This window comes from Helianthus annuus, chromosome 5 (assembly GCF_002127325.2).
Source record: "Helianthus annuus cultivar XRQ/B chromosome 5, HanXRQr2.0-SUNRISE, whole genome shotgun sequence".
Lineage (NCBI taxonomy): Eukaryota > Viridiplantae > Streptophyta > Magnoliopsida > Asterales > Asteraceae > Helianthus > Helianthus annuus.
In genome coordinates, this window is record NC_035437.2 from 159497509 (window position 1) to 159516264 (window position 18756).

An 18756-nucleotide genomic window follows, 5' to 3' on the forward strand; every position below is an offset into this window, starting at 1 on the left:
TTATAGTTGAAAAAATAATGGTATACATATATAGTTAACAATAAAATACTACATAACTTTTCAGGTGATTCCAGAACCGTATGTCACAAAAAATTACTCTTATACGCCAGTCAACGATTCTTACAACATAACAGCAGCAGGTCACATTTGGAAAGTTGAGACGCACAAAATCAATGATATCTATGTTTTTACAAAAGGTTGTCCAAAGTTATTTGATGATCTTGTTATACAAGATGATGATATCCTACTGTTGATGAAGACGGACATGAACACATTTGAGTTAACAATTTATCGTCGAGGAGTTGAGGTTGTTTTGACCAACAAAGAAGAAGGTGAAGATGATTCATTGCTGGAAATACCTAAAGACACATACTACAAAAACGTCCAGTTTGTAAGTATTTTGAACTACACTATAACGGGTTACTAATAAATATGAATTATTTATGTATGTTATTATATAACAGACATTTTGTGATGATGATGACTGCATAGATGATACGCTTTCTGAGGTAATAAGTTTACGTTTATGTAGAATAAAATATATTACAGTCAGATTTTGTAATATTATTAATTATGATTATGATACACAGAATGACGAAGGTAGTAACAAAGAGGATGTGAATACAAAAAACATTGCTGGAAAAGAAAAGTGGAAGGAAGAAAGTTCTACTTCAATGAGAGAAGAGAGAAACCAATCAACAAAAGATGATGTAATTATGTCAAACATAATAATAGATGATCTGTTTCATTAATATATGTAGACATATTTACTTAATACTCATTCCTTATTGTTATTTATAATTAGTGTTTCTCTTAACAGGTTAAGAAGAACGGAAAACAGGTTGAGGAATATGGTAATGCGGACGACATTAATGAGCTGATATGTGGGACAGAACTTGAAATGCCAAAAGTCTCAACAGTTGGACAGAGAACTCGAAACCGGTTGGTAAGTATATGATATGATAACAACATTGATTTATCAGTATTTATTATAAATTATGATGTTAGTCGGAATATAATGTATTTGTTATAAAATAAGGTAAACGAAAAGAGAAAGAGAAATGATAAGACTTTGAAGAAACCGGATGATGAACGAAAAGTTGTTGGAAGGCTGAACATTGTTGAGGGAAGTGGTAAATATGATTTCACAACAAAAGGAGGAAACCGCATGGTATGTTATCTTTAACTTAGTCAATAGCAAACGGAAATAATATAACATGCATTAACAAAATTTACTTTTGACTTATGTTATTTATGCAGAGAATGCCTGTAAATGTTGTAAGATTTGCCGGGTTCAAAAATAAGGTGCATGAGTTAAAAGTAATAAACTTGAATGGAAAAACAATCACTATGAATCTTAGGCGACAGAAGAATGGAGATGATGTAAGGTTTGCAATCGAAGGTTGGCCGAAGTTCATGAAGGATAATGGACTTCGTTTGGGTGACAAATTGCATTTCACATTCCAAAGTGCAGGAAATGTGATGATCTTAACACATGTGGAAGGTGTTAATGCAGACTAACAACTACTATAATGATGAAGGTGTTAATGTCGAACAAATCATGACTCTTTTATGCTACTTATTTTATGTTAACTTTGTTTTGGACACGTAAACAGTGGTTATGATGTTTTATTTTGTTACTTGGTATTTTAAGTTTAAATAGAACTACTGTTATATCATCAGGCTTTCTAAGTTATTTTAGTATGTAAGTAACGTTGGTATTTTCTTAAAACGTTTGGTCATTATGATTGTTTAAGTAGATACATTTACATAATAAGTTGTTGATGTTTATATGTGATACTCTATTTGGAAATGTATGTAAAGATAGTCTCTTTGTCAAATGGTTGTGCATCTCTATCTATATATATATATGTTGAAATATATATTTACATTTTAACTTGTAATTACTTATACCTTACGCCTGTTATTGCAATCGTTTGTCCAATTGCTGGAGATAAAGTTGTATTACAATTAAAAACCAAAGATTAAAAGAATGTGTTAAGTACATAAACAGATATTATACACTTTTAATATACATAAGCGAAAATAGTAAAATTTAAATAATTATAAATTAGCAGTGGGTGTCTAAAAAAATAGTAAAATTTGTATATTTTATATAATTAAAAATTAGATACTTTGAATATATTTTCGTATTGTTAACTACATAAACAGATATTATAAACTTTTATATATATAGAAACTTTCTATTATTTTCAAGTTATATATTAGTAAAATAGTATATCACCAAATATATGTGATTTATTAAGTTAATTTAGTTTATATTAAATAATTATAAATGGAAAATTGATAATACATGGTAAGATCCAATGCAAAAGTAATCGTAAATTCATTTTAAAAAAGGTAAATGTGAATTGTAAAATAAACGAATTTAAAAATACATAAAGTTATCTCATTTATAATATCTAAGAAATTCATCATTACACTTTATTAACCTACAAAACTATTGCATCATACCCTTCATTATACTTCACATTGCTCAAGAAGAACCCAAAAGGAGTTTGAAGAAATTAGTAAAGGTAATTTTCCAATTTCATCTCCGTCATCTTATAATCCGACTGTTATGTTGTTAATCTCTACACGAACTTGCCTTATTTCTTCCAAATAACACATATGATGTTTTTTTTTAGCGATTAATGAGTAAGTAGATAAGTAATCGGAGTGTCAGTATTTGTTAAGAAAAATCAAATATTAGTTTGTGATGTAGATTTAAAAGGGATTATATGTATTGGATGTGATCGGAAGTTTAGTTTTTTGGTTATATAATGATATATGGTTTAAATATTCTGTTCGAAATCTTTTTAAAAATTGGATTTTATTGGTTTATAGTTTGATTTGGATGATTAAATGTATTTGGTTGTTGCATAAGTAAATTAGGATTTAGATTATTTTCTCTTCATCGGCTTATGACATTAGATTTTATTAAAGTTATGTATTTTTATTTTTTATCATGAATTACAATATGTGTATTTCTGCATATTCAAAAATGAGTCATTGTTTATTTGTAATTTTAGATAATAAAAGATGTAACAACAAAGACGTTTAACATAATTTTGTTTTTCTATGTATTATTTTATAAATTTGTGTAATTTAGATTGATTAAAATTGATTACTACTACAGGATATAATATAAATGAAACAACTGAAACTAAAGTAAGTGTAATACAATATACATGAATCATCAAAACACATTTACGTACTTAACGTATGCATGTCACTGATTAAAAGTACTAAATCTATGCTGCATTATTTGTTATACTCTGATATTCTATTTTAAACGGATTAAAGTTTTATATCTCTCATAGAATGGCTGGAGTTGAAAACGATGTTATCGTCCTATCGGATTCTGAAGATTCTTCGGATGACTCGGAGGATTTTGATGATGATGATATTGGTCCGCTGACATTTATTGTGCCATACACGAAACGATTTGTAAGTTCCAACAACACAACTATGTTAATTAGCATCAAATATGTTTACATATTTTGGTTAAGTTTTCTATTTTTTTAAATACCATCATAATGGAAATTATTATTATGTCTTGTAACTTATAGCGGATACCAGTGGAAGTAGCAAGGATAACAGGAATTGACAAAACCTTGAAAGTTAGAATCGCAAACAGGCAAAATGTGGAGACCAAACATGATGTTAGGGCAGAAACAAATAAAAACAGTATAAAGTATGTGGTGAAAGGCTGGGCGAAATGGCTAAAAGATAACAACATACAAGAAGGTGATCATTGCAAGTTCCAGTACTTTGAAGATATTTGTGTTTTCTTCTTTGCCGGCGTTATCCGCTAAAGGTGATGTTTGAAATTATGAAACAGGGTAGAAACATAATATATAGTAATTTTGGGAAAGGTTTAAAAAGTTATGTAAGTTATGTAGTGTTATAAGTGGTTTTCTAGTAGGTTAATATGTTTAATAGTTAAGATAATCATGTAAGTTGGAGTTTTATTATGTAAGAATGTCTATAAATATCTACATGTTGTAGTTTTTGTTTATATGTTATATTTAATACATAGTAATAACATCTTCTATTGATATAACAATGAAATACCATACAAAAAATTAAAACAAATTACATAGTCTTTAAATAAGTAACATAAGGACATGGAATTGAAAACACCCAACATACAATAAAAGCATACAAAAAAACAGAACATCTTGCCCGATTACAAATCATAAGAAAAATTTTAAACTACAATTTCCCAAATATTTCTTTGTAAACAACGTTTGCAGTTTTATTTGTTGGCCTCCCATCTTTGTCGAATATTAAAACCTTAACGCCATCCTTAGTCTTTACCCTCGACAACGCAACATAAAGCTGACCATGTGAGAACACGGGGTCTCTGAGGTATATACCAACTCTAGATAGAGATTGTCCTTGACTTTTGTTAATAGTCATCGCAAAACATACGGTTATTGGAAATTGCCTTCTTTGAAATTTGAAGGGTATTTTCTTGTCAGATGGTATCATGCTGATTCTTGGGATGTAAGTTCTTGATCCAACATTACTTCCTGATAATATCTCTGCTTCAATAACACGTTTACCAAGACGTGTGATTTGAAGACGCGTACCATTGCACAAACCGTTTTGCTGATCAATATTCCTCAAAAGCATAACCGGAACGCCCAATTTTAATACCAATCTATGATTTGGTAACCCTGATACTTTTACACTATTTAACACATCTGGATTATACAAATCTTGATGTAACGGATCGTTGATTTCCTCAGTCGGACATAAACTATCAGAGCTAAGATACTCTACTTCTTCACCGGGAAACAAATCAAGCGAACGGTCATTTATCTCATGAACAACTTCATTCTTAGGAGCGAGTATAGCTCTCTCAGAAAAGTAGTCACGGTCTTTATAACGATGAAGAACTGAAGGATATACAAAGTCAATCAAACCTTGAATTGGATCATTCTCATCAGTTATTAAGAGATGAGCAGGTATTTCAATATTTCCATCACCGTCGATAGAATCACCAACATTACCTTCGCCAATGTCAAGAAGCCATTTACCAAATTCGTTTATCTCCATAACGTTTGAGCTACTTGATCCAACCGACAAACGCATGTTGATTGTCAATTTCAACACCTTGCAACTGGACCAGATGTGGGATGAACATAATGAGGCGTTTACGATATCTTGCCTGCTTCCATTTTGTACAACTGGTAGGATTTGTCTAAAGTCACCACCAAATACAATAGTTTTCCCACCAAAAGGAAGTTCTGAATTTCGTGAATCAAAAACACTCAAAACATCCTTCATTGTACGATCAAGAGCCTCGAAAGCATGTTTGTGTATCATCGGTGCCTCGTCCCAAATAATCAACTTTGCTTCATATAAAAGATTCGCGATTTCAGTATTAGGCTTTATATGGCATACCGAATCTTCATTGAGATTAATTGGAATATGAAATCGCGAGTGAGCAGTACGACCGCGTGATAACAACAAAGATGCAATACCACTTGAAGCAACATTAATAACAATCTGTCCATTGCATCTAATAGAAGCACCTAAAGTTTTCCACAGAAAAATCTTGCCCGTACCACCATAACCGTACACAAAAAACACACCACCCTTACCAATCCGAACAGCATCCATAATTTCATTATACACGGCTCTTTGATCGCCGTTTAAACAGCTGTGAAGATTATTGAACTCAGCCGTAACTTCATCCATGTCAAAAGAAAGCTCCTCGTTTATCAAACGGTTGCTCTCGGACATCAGATAGTCATCATCAGGATAAGGCATTGGTGAAAACCTGTGCAAGCTGGATCCATTACGAAGAAGGAATTTTTCGATTTTCGACAACGTAATATTCTTTAAACGTTCCTCAGAAACAACGAAATCTACAATGATAAGAAAAATTATTAAATATAACGAAAATACTTGAAAATTTAACATCACAAAATATAACAAAAGGATAAAAAAGATGCCGCTCATGCCAGAATCTTTCCGCATATTGTATAAAATGTCCTCGGACAATAGCTCCCACGTTTTCTCCCAAACAACTTCAGGTCTAGATAGCGTATTAGACAATAGAAGTGTTGCAAACAAAGAACGAAGATAATGACCATTTCCTGTGAAACTGGATTCTTTAATACACTCGATATATTCATTGTCATCATCTAACAGGCCACGTGCATAACACGCATCCCGAAATGTAGGATAAACAACACCATCATATGTTCTTATTTCTTCAAATGATCGTGGTCCTTTAACCTTAGTAAGAAGAATTCTTAGGTAATAAGCCTCACCAAGAGATGGAGACGCAGAATAAATTCTTCCAATAACAACATAATTTTGGCGTTGCTGCCAGCAACGATCTTTTAACTTCCACACATATTTTGTGGGAAACTCAACATAAGTAAGTTCTCTTGCTTCAGGCTTAGAATTGTTCATCTTCATCCATTCTAAGAAAATAGAGGAATTTACTTGAGGTTTGTTTAGGACATCCTCAATATCATCGTCACAACTAAATACAACATTTTGTTGTCCTGGAAGATGAAATGGTAACCTCATAACAGATGGATACCGATAATGAACATCATTGCCAAATATTCTCCAGCTGGCTTCACATGCGGAAACATATCTAGCTTCGTAGTACTCTTTAATTTCATCTTTTGGAATTTCCTCATCTGGGCCTCTGTCTGAATCAAAAACAGCAACAGTGGCTCGATCAGGTCCTTTATTAATGTATTTAAACAAATACTTTATTGAGCCAGCCTGGTTGCACCATTCCACGTTGATGTGTGCCTGATATCTTTTAAGTAGGTTTTTGTTGTATGGAACTACACTCCTATTGTCTAAAGTAACGCCCTTCTTGACAACTGTGTGACCAGAATCTCTTCTCCTATAAACTGGAAAACCATCAGAATCAATGGAAGTGGAATCCAAAAACCTCTTTGGAAAATTCTTTGAACAACGGTTCCCAACCATGCATGGACATTTCATGTTCGCATATCCACAAGGACCATGAATCATAAAGTCACTCACAAGAGAATACAATTCAGGATCCTCATTCTTATCAGGAATTTCAGCTGATATAAAGGGATCGATGTGTTCAACCGTAGGAAGCTTATGATCAGCTTTCATAAATAAGCAAATATGCGCATGTGGCAAACCACGTTTTTGAAACTCAACGGTATAAACAACTACAAAACAAAAAATATTTTAAAGATAAGTACAAAAGTTAAATATAATGTATGGAAAGACCAAATAATTGTATAAATTGAAAGTAGTTGATGTATTGACATACCTGCATTAATATCGCCAAAAATTTTGTTTTGCTTCATATCTTTTATCAATTCATCAAGTTTCATCTTAAACAATCGACAAAGTATGTCAGGTCTGTCTTCAGGCTTAATTGAAGAGTCACCAATAAATCTTACAATCTCAGGCCATTTCGGATTACATGTGATTGTGATAAAGAAATCAGGATACCCATACTTCCGACATAACGCCATAGCATCTAAGTAATTTTGCATCATGTATCGAGAACCACCCGTAAAAGATGAAGGTAATATAACAGGTTGTCCCGTATGACTCAAATCACTCTGACCAACGTCTTGAACATTTTTAAGACTGTTAAGCGAATCAGATCGCAGTTTGATTTGCTGAAAACGTATGTAGTTTAGCCTCTCACTCTCAATCATTGTGTAGGCATCGACTAAAAACTGCTGAAACAACCTTCTTGCATTAAGAATTAGAGAAAAGTTGTTATGCCTATCCTGAATTCTATAAGCAAAGAACTCCCTCATAGTACAAGTTGGTCTTGTCTTCTTTGTATTAGGACCAAAATCTCTATGAGGAATGTTAATCCTATATCCATCGTCTCCATACGGAAAAAGAATTGGATACTGTAGAGCAAGATAAGAAGGATGTAACTCGCTAATACGCTTAAGATCTCCAGAACGCATTTCAACAATAATATCACGGCTTTCAATCTGGAGATCAGGTTCATCAACTATCAAAGCAGCAACTTCAGAACACGTAGGTAAATTGTAAGTCCTACCGTCTCTATCCCTCTGTGAGATTATACGAAGTTTAAGAGTAACATTAGGATTGTCATGGAGATGGTCTCGTACCATCCTGTAAGTTTTAACCAACATATTTGTTGTAACACCTCGAAAAATTTCGTCCAATAATGTCTTGACACGTGTCACAAGGTTCCGGTATGTGAAAACAAACTTTAGAGGGACTAAAAGTGACAAACAGTGAAAACTATGGAACGTAAGGGTCCAAAGTGTCAACAATGGATAAATAGACTCTATGATAACCCTACTTAATGTTCATAACCTTAAACGGATGGTTCATGGATCATACGACGCGGAAATTGCACAAAAGTGAGGAATTACAAACTATAGGGGCCAAAAGTGTCAACATGTTGAATTTATACCTCTGAGTGAACTTTTGGCAGACCCGAAGCTTTGAGAAGCTAAAATATACTCACTAGAATATGTGGTTAAAATTTCATGAAGTTTCGTCAACGTATGAGAAAGTTATGGCCAAAACCGTACTTGAGGGGCTAAAAGCGTCAACGTCGAATTTCATGGCTTTTCGGTTGAGCGCAAAGTTATCCGAGGACATTACCATGTTGGTAAATGTCCTAAGGTTCTTAAAAACCAAGTTTGGGGGTTTACGAGTCAAAATAAGCAGCCGAAACATCGCGTACAAGTTCAGGGACCAAAGCTGTCAAAATGGAAAATAGTTTGGCTGATCAGGGTCAGGCGACCCGCCTGGACTGACCCAAGCGGGCCGCGTGGGACTGCCAGTAACATAAATTCGCGAAAATTGCAATTCTGGTCCAAATTTGAAGTGGTAACCAGCTGGTATCACCTCCATAAATCACCAATGAGAGCCCATGCATGCCTAGCCTACTGAGAATTCACTATAACATCCGATTTCCACTTAAAATCAGATCATTCACTCATTTCTCAAGAACTTGTGATAGTAACAAGAAGCTCCCAACTCTCAAGAACCTTCAAGGCAGACTTCTGGAGCTAATCTGAACATCAAGGTCGACTCCTAGTGATAACTAAGCTTCCATATGACCTTTGTAAGCTTCTAATTCAATCTTTAATTCGTTCTTGCATCGATTATTAGTAAAAGTCAAACTGATTGTTCATATACTTTGACTTTATGACTAAACGAGTTTCACTCAGTCATTTCTCAAATTGAAACCAGATATATATTGGTATTTATGTGGGAAACAAACCCTCAAAAGGGTATTCTCTGATTCCCACTTATTGCATGCTAATTGTCGAGTCAAAGGCATTCATAAAAAGTCAACAGAAATGGTTTTTGTGAAAAATAGCTTAAATGGTAATATAGATGACATGCAATCTGTTTGATCATCATAGATAGCTTTATAATGAATATAAGAATGTGTTTTACCATGATCAACTCGACAATCTTTAGTATAAATACGAATCGGAACCGAAAGTCTTGTAAAACGACTATTTCGTAGACTATCGATTCGGATTCGTACATGCATGTTTGAGATCTGTATTGGAGAGTATTTTTGACTATTTTTATTTTGGTAAAACTTTCTGGAATTTTGTTGATTGAGTCTATACTTAGCCGATTCAATTGCATGTTTTCGATTATGCTTAAAAGTTGACTATTTTGCCCTTTTTGATATAAAACGTGATTTTTGGAAAAGTGAAAGAGTAGAAATCTTTATTTCTAATATATAAACTTGCACCGAAAATTTCGGATCAGTTGGTGGTCCAGATTTTGAGTTATGGCCATTAGCGTAAAACTATGTTCTTAAGTTACATAAACGGCCCTTTTCGCATATAACCTATTTCAGGCCACGTTTTGATACAAAACTTTTTACCCACTGATGTTATATAATATTTTGGGATTTTAGATGATTTTTATTTAATTTTTGGCTGATCGGATCTTAGATCGCTAAGTTATTTCGGTTTATGTCGGTTTTGACCGGTTAAGCCATAAAATGAGTTTTATGCATTCTTTTGACCCGAAACCTTTTCCTACTGATTTTATATGTTAAATAAATTATTTTAAGTGTTCTGGAAATATAAAAATCCCAGATTTATTTTGAAAACCCGAAAACGGCGTTAAATCGCATTTTAAGCATTTTTAGCGCATAGTAAGCGTTATACTCATTTTAAACATATAAGACTTATACCTACTGATGTAATTAGTATATTTTCATATAATAACAGTAAGTATAAGTATATGAACTCAGGTTTCCAGTTTTGGCAGTTTTAGCCCTTGTGAAATTACTAAAATACCCCTACGGTGCATAGTTTGATTTTTAAATGTTAAGTTTGGTATATGGGTCATACCCTACTGATATAATATGTTAAATGAAGTATATTTACTGTATAAACCAGACCCGAAACTCAGATTTCTAATTTGACTCTTTTATAATCTTTTAAATGACCAAAATGCCCTTCTAAGGCATAAATTGAGTTTAAAATTATTCCGGGCAATATAGAACATAACTTACTGATATTATATCATATTTAAAGCATATTATCTCAGGAAACTTGCATTTGACTCTCTTGGCTACCCGTAACGCCCATTTTGCGTTCGGTTCGGTTTACGTAACTAGTTTGCGTAAATTGACCGAAACGGGTCAAACGTTATCATTTTTATCTCAAAATCCAGAATGTATTTAGTATACCCATATTATACAAGTATTCAAACTTGTCGGGTCTAAATCACATTCTATCCGGTCTTTCGCTTAATCGTGCGTAAACCGTATCATCCTTAAAACTAACCGGTCAAAGCTAAGGCTTAAATAAAAGACCCGTTAGAAATCTAATAGGTTATTATAAACCTTTGTTCCAGATTAGGAGGCCCAGTAAAAGCTACCACACTTACCGTTTGTGTTACATACTTGCTCAGGTAAATACATTTTGACTTATTTTCCCTATACGGGCTTGGGGTACGGTATTTAAAATACCGCTTGATCGGGCGCACAAGTCCTGCACCTTATGGGTGTACAGTCTTGAATAGCTTGTGCGACTCATTTAAACAGTCTTGTCTTACTTTAGGCTTTGGGGGGTTATTGACCGTGTCCCGGATATCCTTGGCATTATCTTACGAGATGGCCACGACCAGAGCACGGGGTGTAGGCGTACACTCGGCGTGTATAACTCTTTAATGTGGTGTGTCATTTAATCTTTAGCCCGGACAGTAGATCCCGGGCCACCAAAGATACGAGTGCATGTAAATCGTTCACAAGTTTATATTGCATAATTATCCCAAGTTAATAAAAAAATATTTATGCCTTGTGCATTTAAATCAATTTTCAATCATTTTCAAAATGAGTCAGTCGATTTGTATTTACCAGTGTAAACTGACGTATTTTTCCCAAAAGGTTAAGTGCAGGTACTATACGAACTAGGCTGGCTGTTTCCTAAGAGCGTCCACTATAGTCTCGCAAGCTCGGACGACAAATAACTGTTGAACAATTTTATCTTATTTTTATTTGATCCGCCTGTGGATCCGTTTCAACTACTTATGATGTTTATTATGTCATTTTAATTAAAGTTGAAATGTATCTATTCTGCTTCCGCTGTGCATTATTATATTGTGTTGTTTGTCTATGACGATGCCAACTACATCACTGTACCCCACACCGGGCCCACCGGTGACACGTGGAAATCGGGGTGTGACATTTGTAGAATCTAACATCTTCGTAATATACTTTATAAACTTAACATCAAGTTCCTTTGCCCTTATCGAAGCTTTGCTTGAAGAATCACTGTAATAAAATAAACAGTTTTAAATTATAGTTTCAAACGATGAAATGGAAAACATATAAGTATAATTTGTAAGTTAACATTAAGATAATGATAAGTAAAAAAAGAGAACAAATACCTAGATAACAACTCCCTATTAGAAAGCTCATTCTCAGTATCATAGATATAAAGCTGTGAAAATTTTGGCTGGGCTCCATGCTTAGGAAGAAGACTACCCATACTATGTGCATTCTGACCACTGATTCTATAAACAAATGGAGCATTACCTTTGTTTATTTTAGTATCAACTTTTCCTCCCATCGAAGTAAAGGAAAACATAGAATTGTAACGTCTTATGTTCTTTAAGAAATATTTGCTTTCCTGATCTAAACCGCGAAAAAGCATCTGATAAGATGGATCAGAATCTTTATATTCAGGCAAATCAACTTTACCATATCCACAACATAAGCTATATGTTTGCTTTTGAAGTGTAATGCGACCCTTTCCACCTTCGGTTGGCCATAAGTTTGCAAAGCATAAACCACACGTAAGAGTTTGGTCACCATGGTCAACGTAATCTGAAGATTTAACATAAATTAAATAATACAGTACGAAAAAAAATAATATGAAACAACAATGAATAACATTAATCAGTTACCTTTAGAAACGCCTTTGGTGGCGTCTAACACAACCTCGTTAACATGAATTTCATCATCAGAGTCAAGAACAACCATTGGTATGGGTTGTATTTCAATTGGTTTATGAATAAGTCTACGCTTTCCAGAAGACATCTTTTTTATCGAGCTTAATTCAGATGACAAAAATGTTGTGTTACGTTTATTGGATATTCTGGGATGAAGAGAAAAGCAATCATTCAATGGTAACGTTGATGAGCTTGCAATATTGTCTGAAAAAACAAAATATTTTTTTCGTAAATTTTTTGAATTAAACAATTAAAAATGTATGTAATAATTTAAATATGAAATTTACCAGAGGATATACGATTCAAAGAAGACATAGCATTAGAAAACTGCGGTTCAATTTGAACTTGAGAACGTATGTTTGTAACACACGAAGTTGGTGTTATGTTTTCTTTGTTTGACCTCGTCATTCGTCGTGTTGAGGTAGAAGAGTCATGAAAAACATTTGTCTTTCTATTATGATTTGAAAAAGCTCCAGATGAATATGCTACATTAGGGAATTAATTACAAATAAGTATTTTGCATATAATTTGTTCAAACATTATATGTAGTAAAAACAAAAAAAAAATATGAACCTTCAGCAAGTAATAATTATTTGATTTTGTTTTACAAACCTGGTATTGTGTTTGATAGGTTTGCAAGTGGTGTACGGATGGGTGTTGAAAACTGATCGTGTAGTACATTTCCTTTCTTCTTCAAGTTGATTGTGTAATAACGGATGATCTTACATTAAAGGACGAATTTAAATGATTACCTAATAAAATATAAACAGTAATTATAAAAAATGTAATATAATTGAAGTGAAGTTGACGAACAAAATTAGTAATGATTAATATACATAACATTATGAAACATAAATCTAAACTTACTTGTCCCAATACCAGTTGAAGATTCGGTAGGAAAGGTGGTGTTTGAAATATTGGGAGTAAAATTCTCTTTGTTATTTAACCGGATTGGTGTTGATGATGACGATGTTGAAGTACCACCTCTAGAAATGAATTTTTTTGTAACATTTGATCTCTTACTATCAAGGTATAATTTTCTTAACTTGCGCCTGTGTTTAGCCTCTAAAGCTATAAGTAATAAAAAAAATAAGAATTTAAATATATGACATATGTAAAATTAAACATTAACAATAATAAAAAAAATATAAGTTATATAAAGATTACCTCTGACAACATATTCCGGAAAAGCAGCTGCATTTGATCTCTTATTATCAATATATAGCTTTCTTAACGAACGCCTACATTTAGCTTGCTCAGCTATAATGAGAAAAATAATACACCAAAATAAAAAAAATGAACAAATGAATAATTTAGAACATAGAAACTTTTGAAAAAAATAAATTGAAGAATATTATAACTTTGGACCATAAACAGGAACAAAAAACTTACATTTATTTTCAAGGTCAATATGTGGAAGTTCTGAATAATACGACTTAAATTGTTCAAACCTATTATGCATTTTTTAAACAATAGAAAGAACTACAAAAAAAAACACTAACACCTTTAGAATGAAAACCAAACGCAAGAATTAAAAGATTTATAACAAACTACATACAAAAATTACTGGAAATGTAAATAATAATGAAAAAAGTTATTCAAACGCATAAGGAAGCTAAGAATGCAAACTCAGAAAACCATGATGATGTTTCAAAAGTATGAAAAGTATCTGAATTTATAGACCTAAGCTAAAACTTATTTATGGAATTCATATTATACATTACCAAAATGAATTTTAACAAAATTAATGATCATAAATATAAAAGAAATCTATATTTATTAGTTTCGATATTTTAAGAAACTGTGTCATTTTATAAAAATAGAATTGCTAAACTTAGAAAATTTTAAAAAAAAAAAGATGTTTATAAACGTAACTGAATAATATAAATTGACATGATTAGCATATTTCTTAAAATTATTTTTGGAGTTGTAAGTGAATTGTTAATACTAAAATTATTAGTAAATAGTAAATCGATATATATCTATAGATCTATAGATAGATGGAAACTAATACCGTAAAATTTTTACATTTTACCAATATTTACATTATGGCATTATTAGATTACAAATATAAAATCAGTAATCAACGTAGTATCATAAAATAATCATACAGCATAGAATCATACAATAAACAATATAACCAAACATAACTCTCAACCACAAATATTGTAGGATAACTTAAAAGGTAACAATATATAGGCAAAAGTTAAATTGTCTTGAAACATGAAAAAATCTTACGAATAAACCAACATTCAGATATTGAAATACCAAAAAAAATAGTTCTTATTATTCAAATCAACCTCTCCTATATCTCCTTTAAGCTTCCTTCTCAACACACATGCGAGGCTTACTTGCTGAGGACGCCAATCCAACTTCATTCAAATAAACATCATCAAGGTTACGCTTCATGTCAGAGGATGATTGTTTCAAGTCAACCGCATAATCCTTTGAAATAGGTGTGGTGTTATCCCCAGTGTAAGAATCGGCATCCTTACAAAAAATAAACAAAATATAATTAAGGCAAGTATTAAAGTTATAGATAAGTTAATTTTTTAATATATACCTTCAAACCTTCAGCACCAGAAGTTTGCAACTCAGACTGACTCATACCAAAAGTTTCATAAGCATCAATCTGTAAAAACATGAAAAGCAAACAACAAATACTTCAACTTAGATTAAAAGGTTATCGAAAGTGGTAATATATATATTAATAAAAAAATCACTTACTTGATCTATTTTAAATTTTTTGTTGAGCTTATCCAAGATGTCATCATCAGTGGTAACAACTGATATTCCATAATTCTCGACACCATTTGCAATATTAAAGTCAGTTACTTTAATCACAAAAGCACACTTTTGATTAAGCAACTCTTCAAATTCAACGGGATATTCTCTTGGGAAATCATTAGTTTTCAATAACTATATTATAAAAAATATAATGTGTCATTACAATAAATATAAAAACATGTGATTTTAATAAATGTAAAGTATAACTAAACATAACCTCGTCCTGAATTTGAATAAGTTCCTTTGAAGTTTTCCGAACAAACTTCATCGCCTCATGGTCAAATAATGTAAGCGTCACAGTTCCAGTTGAATCTTGAACGCGAACCGGTATTTTAAACCTTATAAACGATTTTTAAATAATGAACAAATAAATGAGAATAGATCATATAGCCGAACTACGTCGTTGTTGTTGAACGAAAAATAAGATAAAGTATTACTAACAAACGGTATACCTGGACATCGGGAAAACCTCTTTTCCATTACAATCCTTGTTAGAACATTGATACAACTGCGTATCTCTAACATCACTTGTTCCATCATCTTTATCATAGGTTTCAAACTTTTTCTCAACTTTTGACTTGCAATAGTTACACCCATCATAATACCACATCTTATCAGAAACGATTGCCACAATAGTTCCAACAACAACAACTTTCTTTGGCTGTTCATTATTACAAAATAACAAAAAATGCAGGTTCAATTTTTGTTAAAATATAAAATATAAAACAATAAATGTTTAGGAAAACCTCTAAGATTGATGGGAGATAAGCAAGTGGTGAAAAAACATCATTCTTTAAAAATTCATCTTCGACAGAACACATCATATATGACCCAGCATGGCTACTTGACTCACTTGAAGCAGAAAGTTTAGCAAGAAACCTATAATAAATTTTGAATAAATAAAAATGTTCAAAAAAAAATAGTAATACATAAAACATACGAAAAAATTGATAAAATTTTTAAAAAATTGTTAAAATAATAAAACTTACTTTTGCTTGAACAATAGCATGTCATCAAAGTTGTCGTTAATGAAAAGTCTTGAACCATCAAAGTTATTGGATAATCCCCATTTGCCTATTGTTAGATAAAGATAATATAAAAAATACAAAAAAAAAGGTAACACTTCTATTTAAATGAATTGTTAAAAAATATGTAGTATGAATTAAATACCTTTGTATGATTTAACTGCACCGAAATGGACAACAACGACAACATGTGCTTCACGCTTTTCACTAATCATGTAAGAATACATGTCCTTAGCGTGATCGTCCCAAAGAGTTAAATCGATCTGAGCATCTCTACAATATAATATAAGAAGATAATAAGTTTAAAAACATTTTGAATATTTAAATGCATAAAATGGAAAATAAACAAATAAAAGGCATAGTTGTTTCGTATATTACTCAAGATCTTGAAGCTTAAGATTAAGACGTTTCCCTTTGCTACCATCCTTCTTGTTAGTATCCTCAATGTTATAACAAACACCAACATACCCAATGAAATCTACAAAAAAATCAAATAATTAGATAACATCATATACAAAAAAAAATCTATATATAAAGTAAACAAATATTATGGTATATAAAGATTGGAAATATAAAAAAAACAACATACCTACTGTCGTACCCTCTTTTATTTTCTTTGAAAGAACATCATTAAACTCAACAAAATTGAAAACGTATTGCGGACCGTCCCATACATTGCACTTTTCGACAAAGGTATGATAATAAAAAGTTAGCTTCTGGTTGTTAGGAACAATCTTGAAAGATGCTGTGTTAGCAGCAAGAGATGGCCGTTTAATGATAAGGCATTCATCAACATTAAGATGCCTTTCAAATTTTGAAAATAGCTTATGCATGCAAGAAGCTTGAATTTTGCTACCCTATGTATACATAAAGAATAACATGAAAAGGATATGTTAAAAGGCTAACAACATCAACTTAAAATAAACAACAAACAAAAAAATCGTTAGTTTACCTTTTCATCCATCAGTATCATATCTATTCGATATGTCTCCCTTTCATTATCCCTCATTTTCTTCCTCCACAAACTAACAATTTTAACCTTGATAGTGTAGTTTGTGGTAAGAACATCAATATCGTTTAGCAATGTGATCCGATCAACGTTTTCCATGATAGGTAATAAGCAATCGACTGTTGGACAAGTACTACTTGTTTGCTTACCGTTCGTCAACAAAATGATCAATTTATATAAAATTAATAAAGTTCTAATTTTAAGAAATATATTTTCATTATTTCTACTAAAAATAAAACTCCTTTCTATCAGGGCATAAGTAAGGAAACGATATAATTTATAATTACATACTAACAATTAACATAAATTCAAATTTGTAAAATTGGAAACTGTATATATTAAGTATACTAATCCGGGTTTACATTAAGAATTTAAAACTTATTTAAAATTATTTAAGTAAAATTTTATATTGGAAACCTATTTTCTATAATTGACAACCTTTAATAAAATATTGAAAATATTTTTGTGTATCTTTATATGAATAATAAGTTTCCATAATTATAATATACAAACTGTAAAATAAGATTATTAAATTGGAAAATAAAGACTAAATTTTGAATTTGTTATATACTAAGATCCAGTTGACTTTCGATAATTAAAATGTTTATAATAATTGTTAGCTTTGAAAAATGTTATATAAATAAATTAGAATGAAAGTTGGGAAAAATAAAATTCAAGCTGACCAAATGATAATCAGAGTGTAATCTATGTATTATATATGTAGTACTACAGATTCATAATACTATGTTATAATAATAAGAACTATATACTATATGTAGATGTAGATTAATTAAAAAGATTAAAGAAAGAATGGGATACAAAATTAATTTAAATCATGTTAAATGATTAATTCATTAAAATAAAATTGTTTTACATATAATTTTTGAATAAATTTGTAACATCATTAGCACTATACAACGATTTATAACATTTAAGAAATTAGTATTTAACACAGAGATTAAACTTTCAAGACATGCCAAATGAGTGGTTAAACAAAAAGAAATAATACGGAATAAATGTAATTAATTGAAATTAGAAGCAGACAAAGGTTTTTTAATTTGTAACATATACAAGCATCAAACAAGTCTTTATAAAATTTAAGAAATTACTGTTTAACATAAAAACCATAACGACTAAACCAAAAAAAACAATATATAGAGTTAAAATCTAACATATGAAAGGCAAAAAAATTTCCATCAATGTGATATAACTAATTAGTACGGCTATCGTAAGGTTCAACTCGTTCAACACTCAACACCTGCTCATTCTCATCAAAAGAATAGTGAACCGTGTCAAGGACGTTAATTCTAGCAGCTTTCATGAACTTCCTCCAACCGGTCAACGCGTATCGCCAACCTCCTCCTGTTTTTTTTTTCCCGTCTTGTACCGTTGGTAAATTGCTTAGGTGGATCGAGATGCATAAGCCTAACAGTGATATCTTTTAAACCTTCATGAAGTCTAGCCATCCGTGAAACAGGA

General features: G+C 31.5%; 1 protein-coding gene across 1 annotated transcript; it reads right to left on the minus strand.

The window, feature by feature from the left end:
- Window positions 1–4218: 4218 nt before the first annotated feature.
- Window positions 4219–17376, minus strand: LOC110943922. The gene is made up of 19 exons (XM_035990039.1): window positions 17221–17376; window positions 16858–17125; window positions 16647–16746; window positions 16414–16541; window positions 16233–16317; window positions 15990–16122; window positions 15696–15904; window positions 15461–15581; window positions 15184–15375; window positions 15020–15088; window positions 14808–14946; window positions 13624–13716; window positions 13324–13527; window positions 12412–12660; window positions 11893–12331; window positions 11720–11776; window positions 7292–8124; window positions 5979–7187; window positions 4219–5882 (listed from the first exon to the last, which is right to left on the minus strand). Exons 1-19 carry the CDS (start codon window positions 17374–17376, stop codon window positions 4219–4221), a joined length of 6348 nt encoding a protein of 2115 aa, XP_035845932.1.
- Window positions 17377–18756: the final 1380 nt, after the last annotated feature.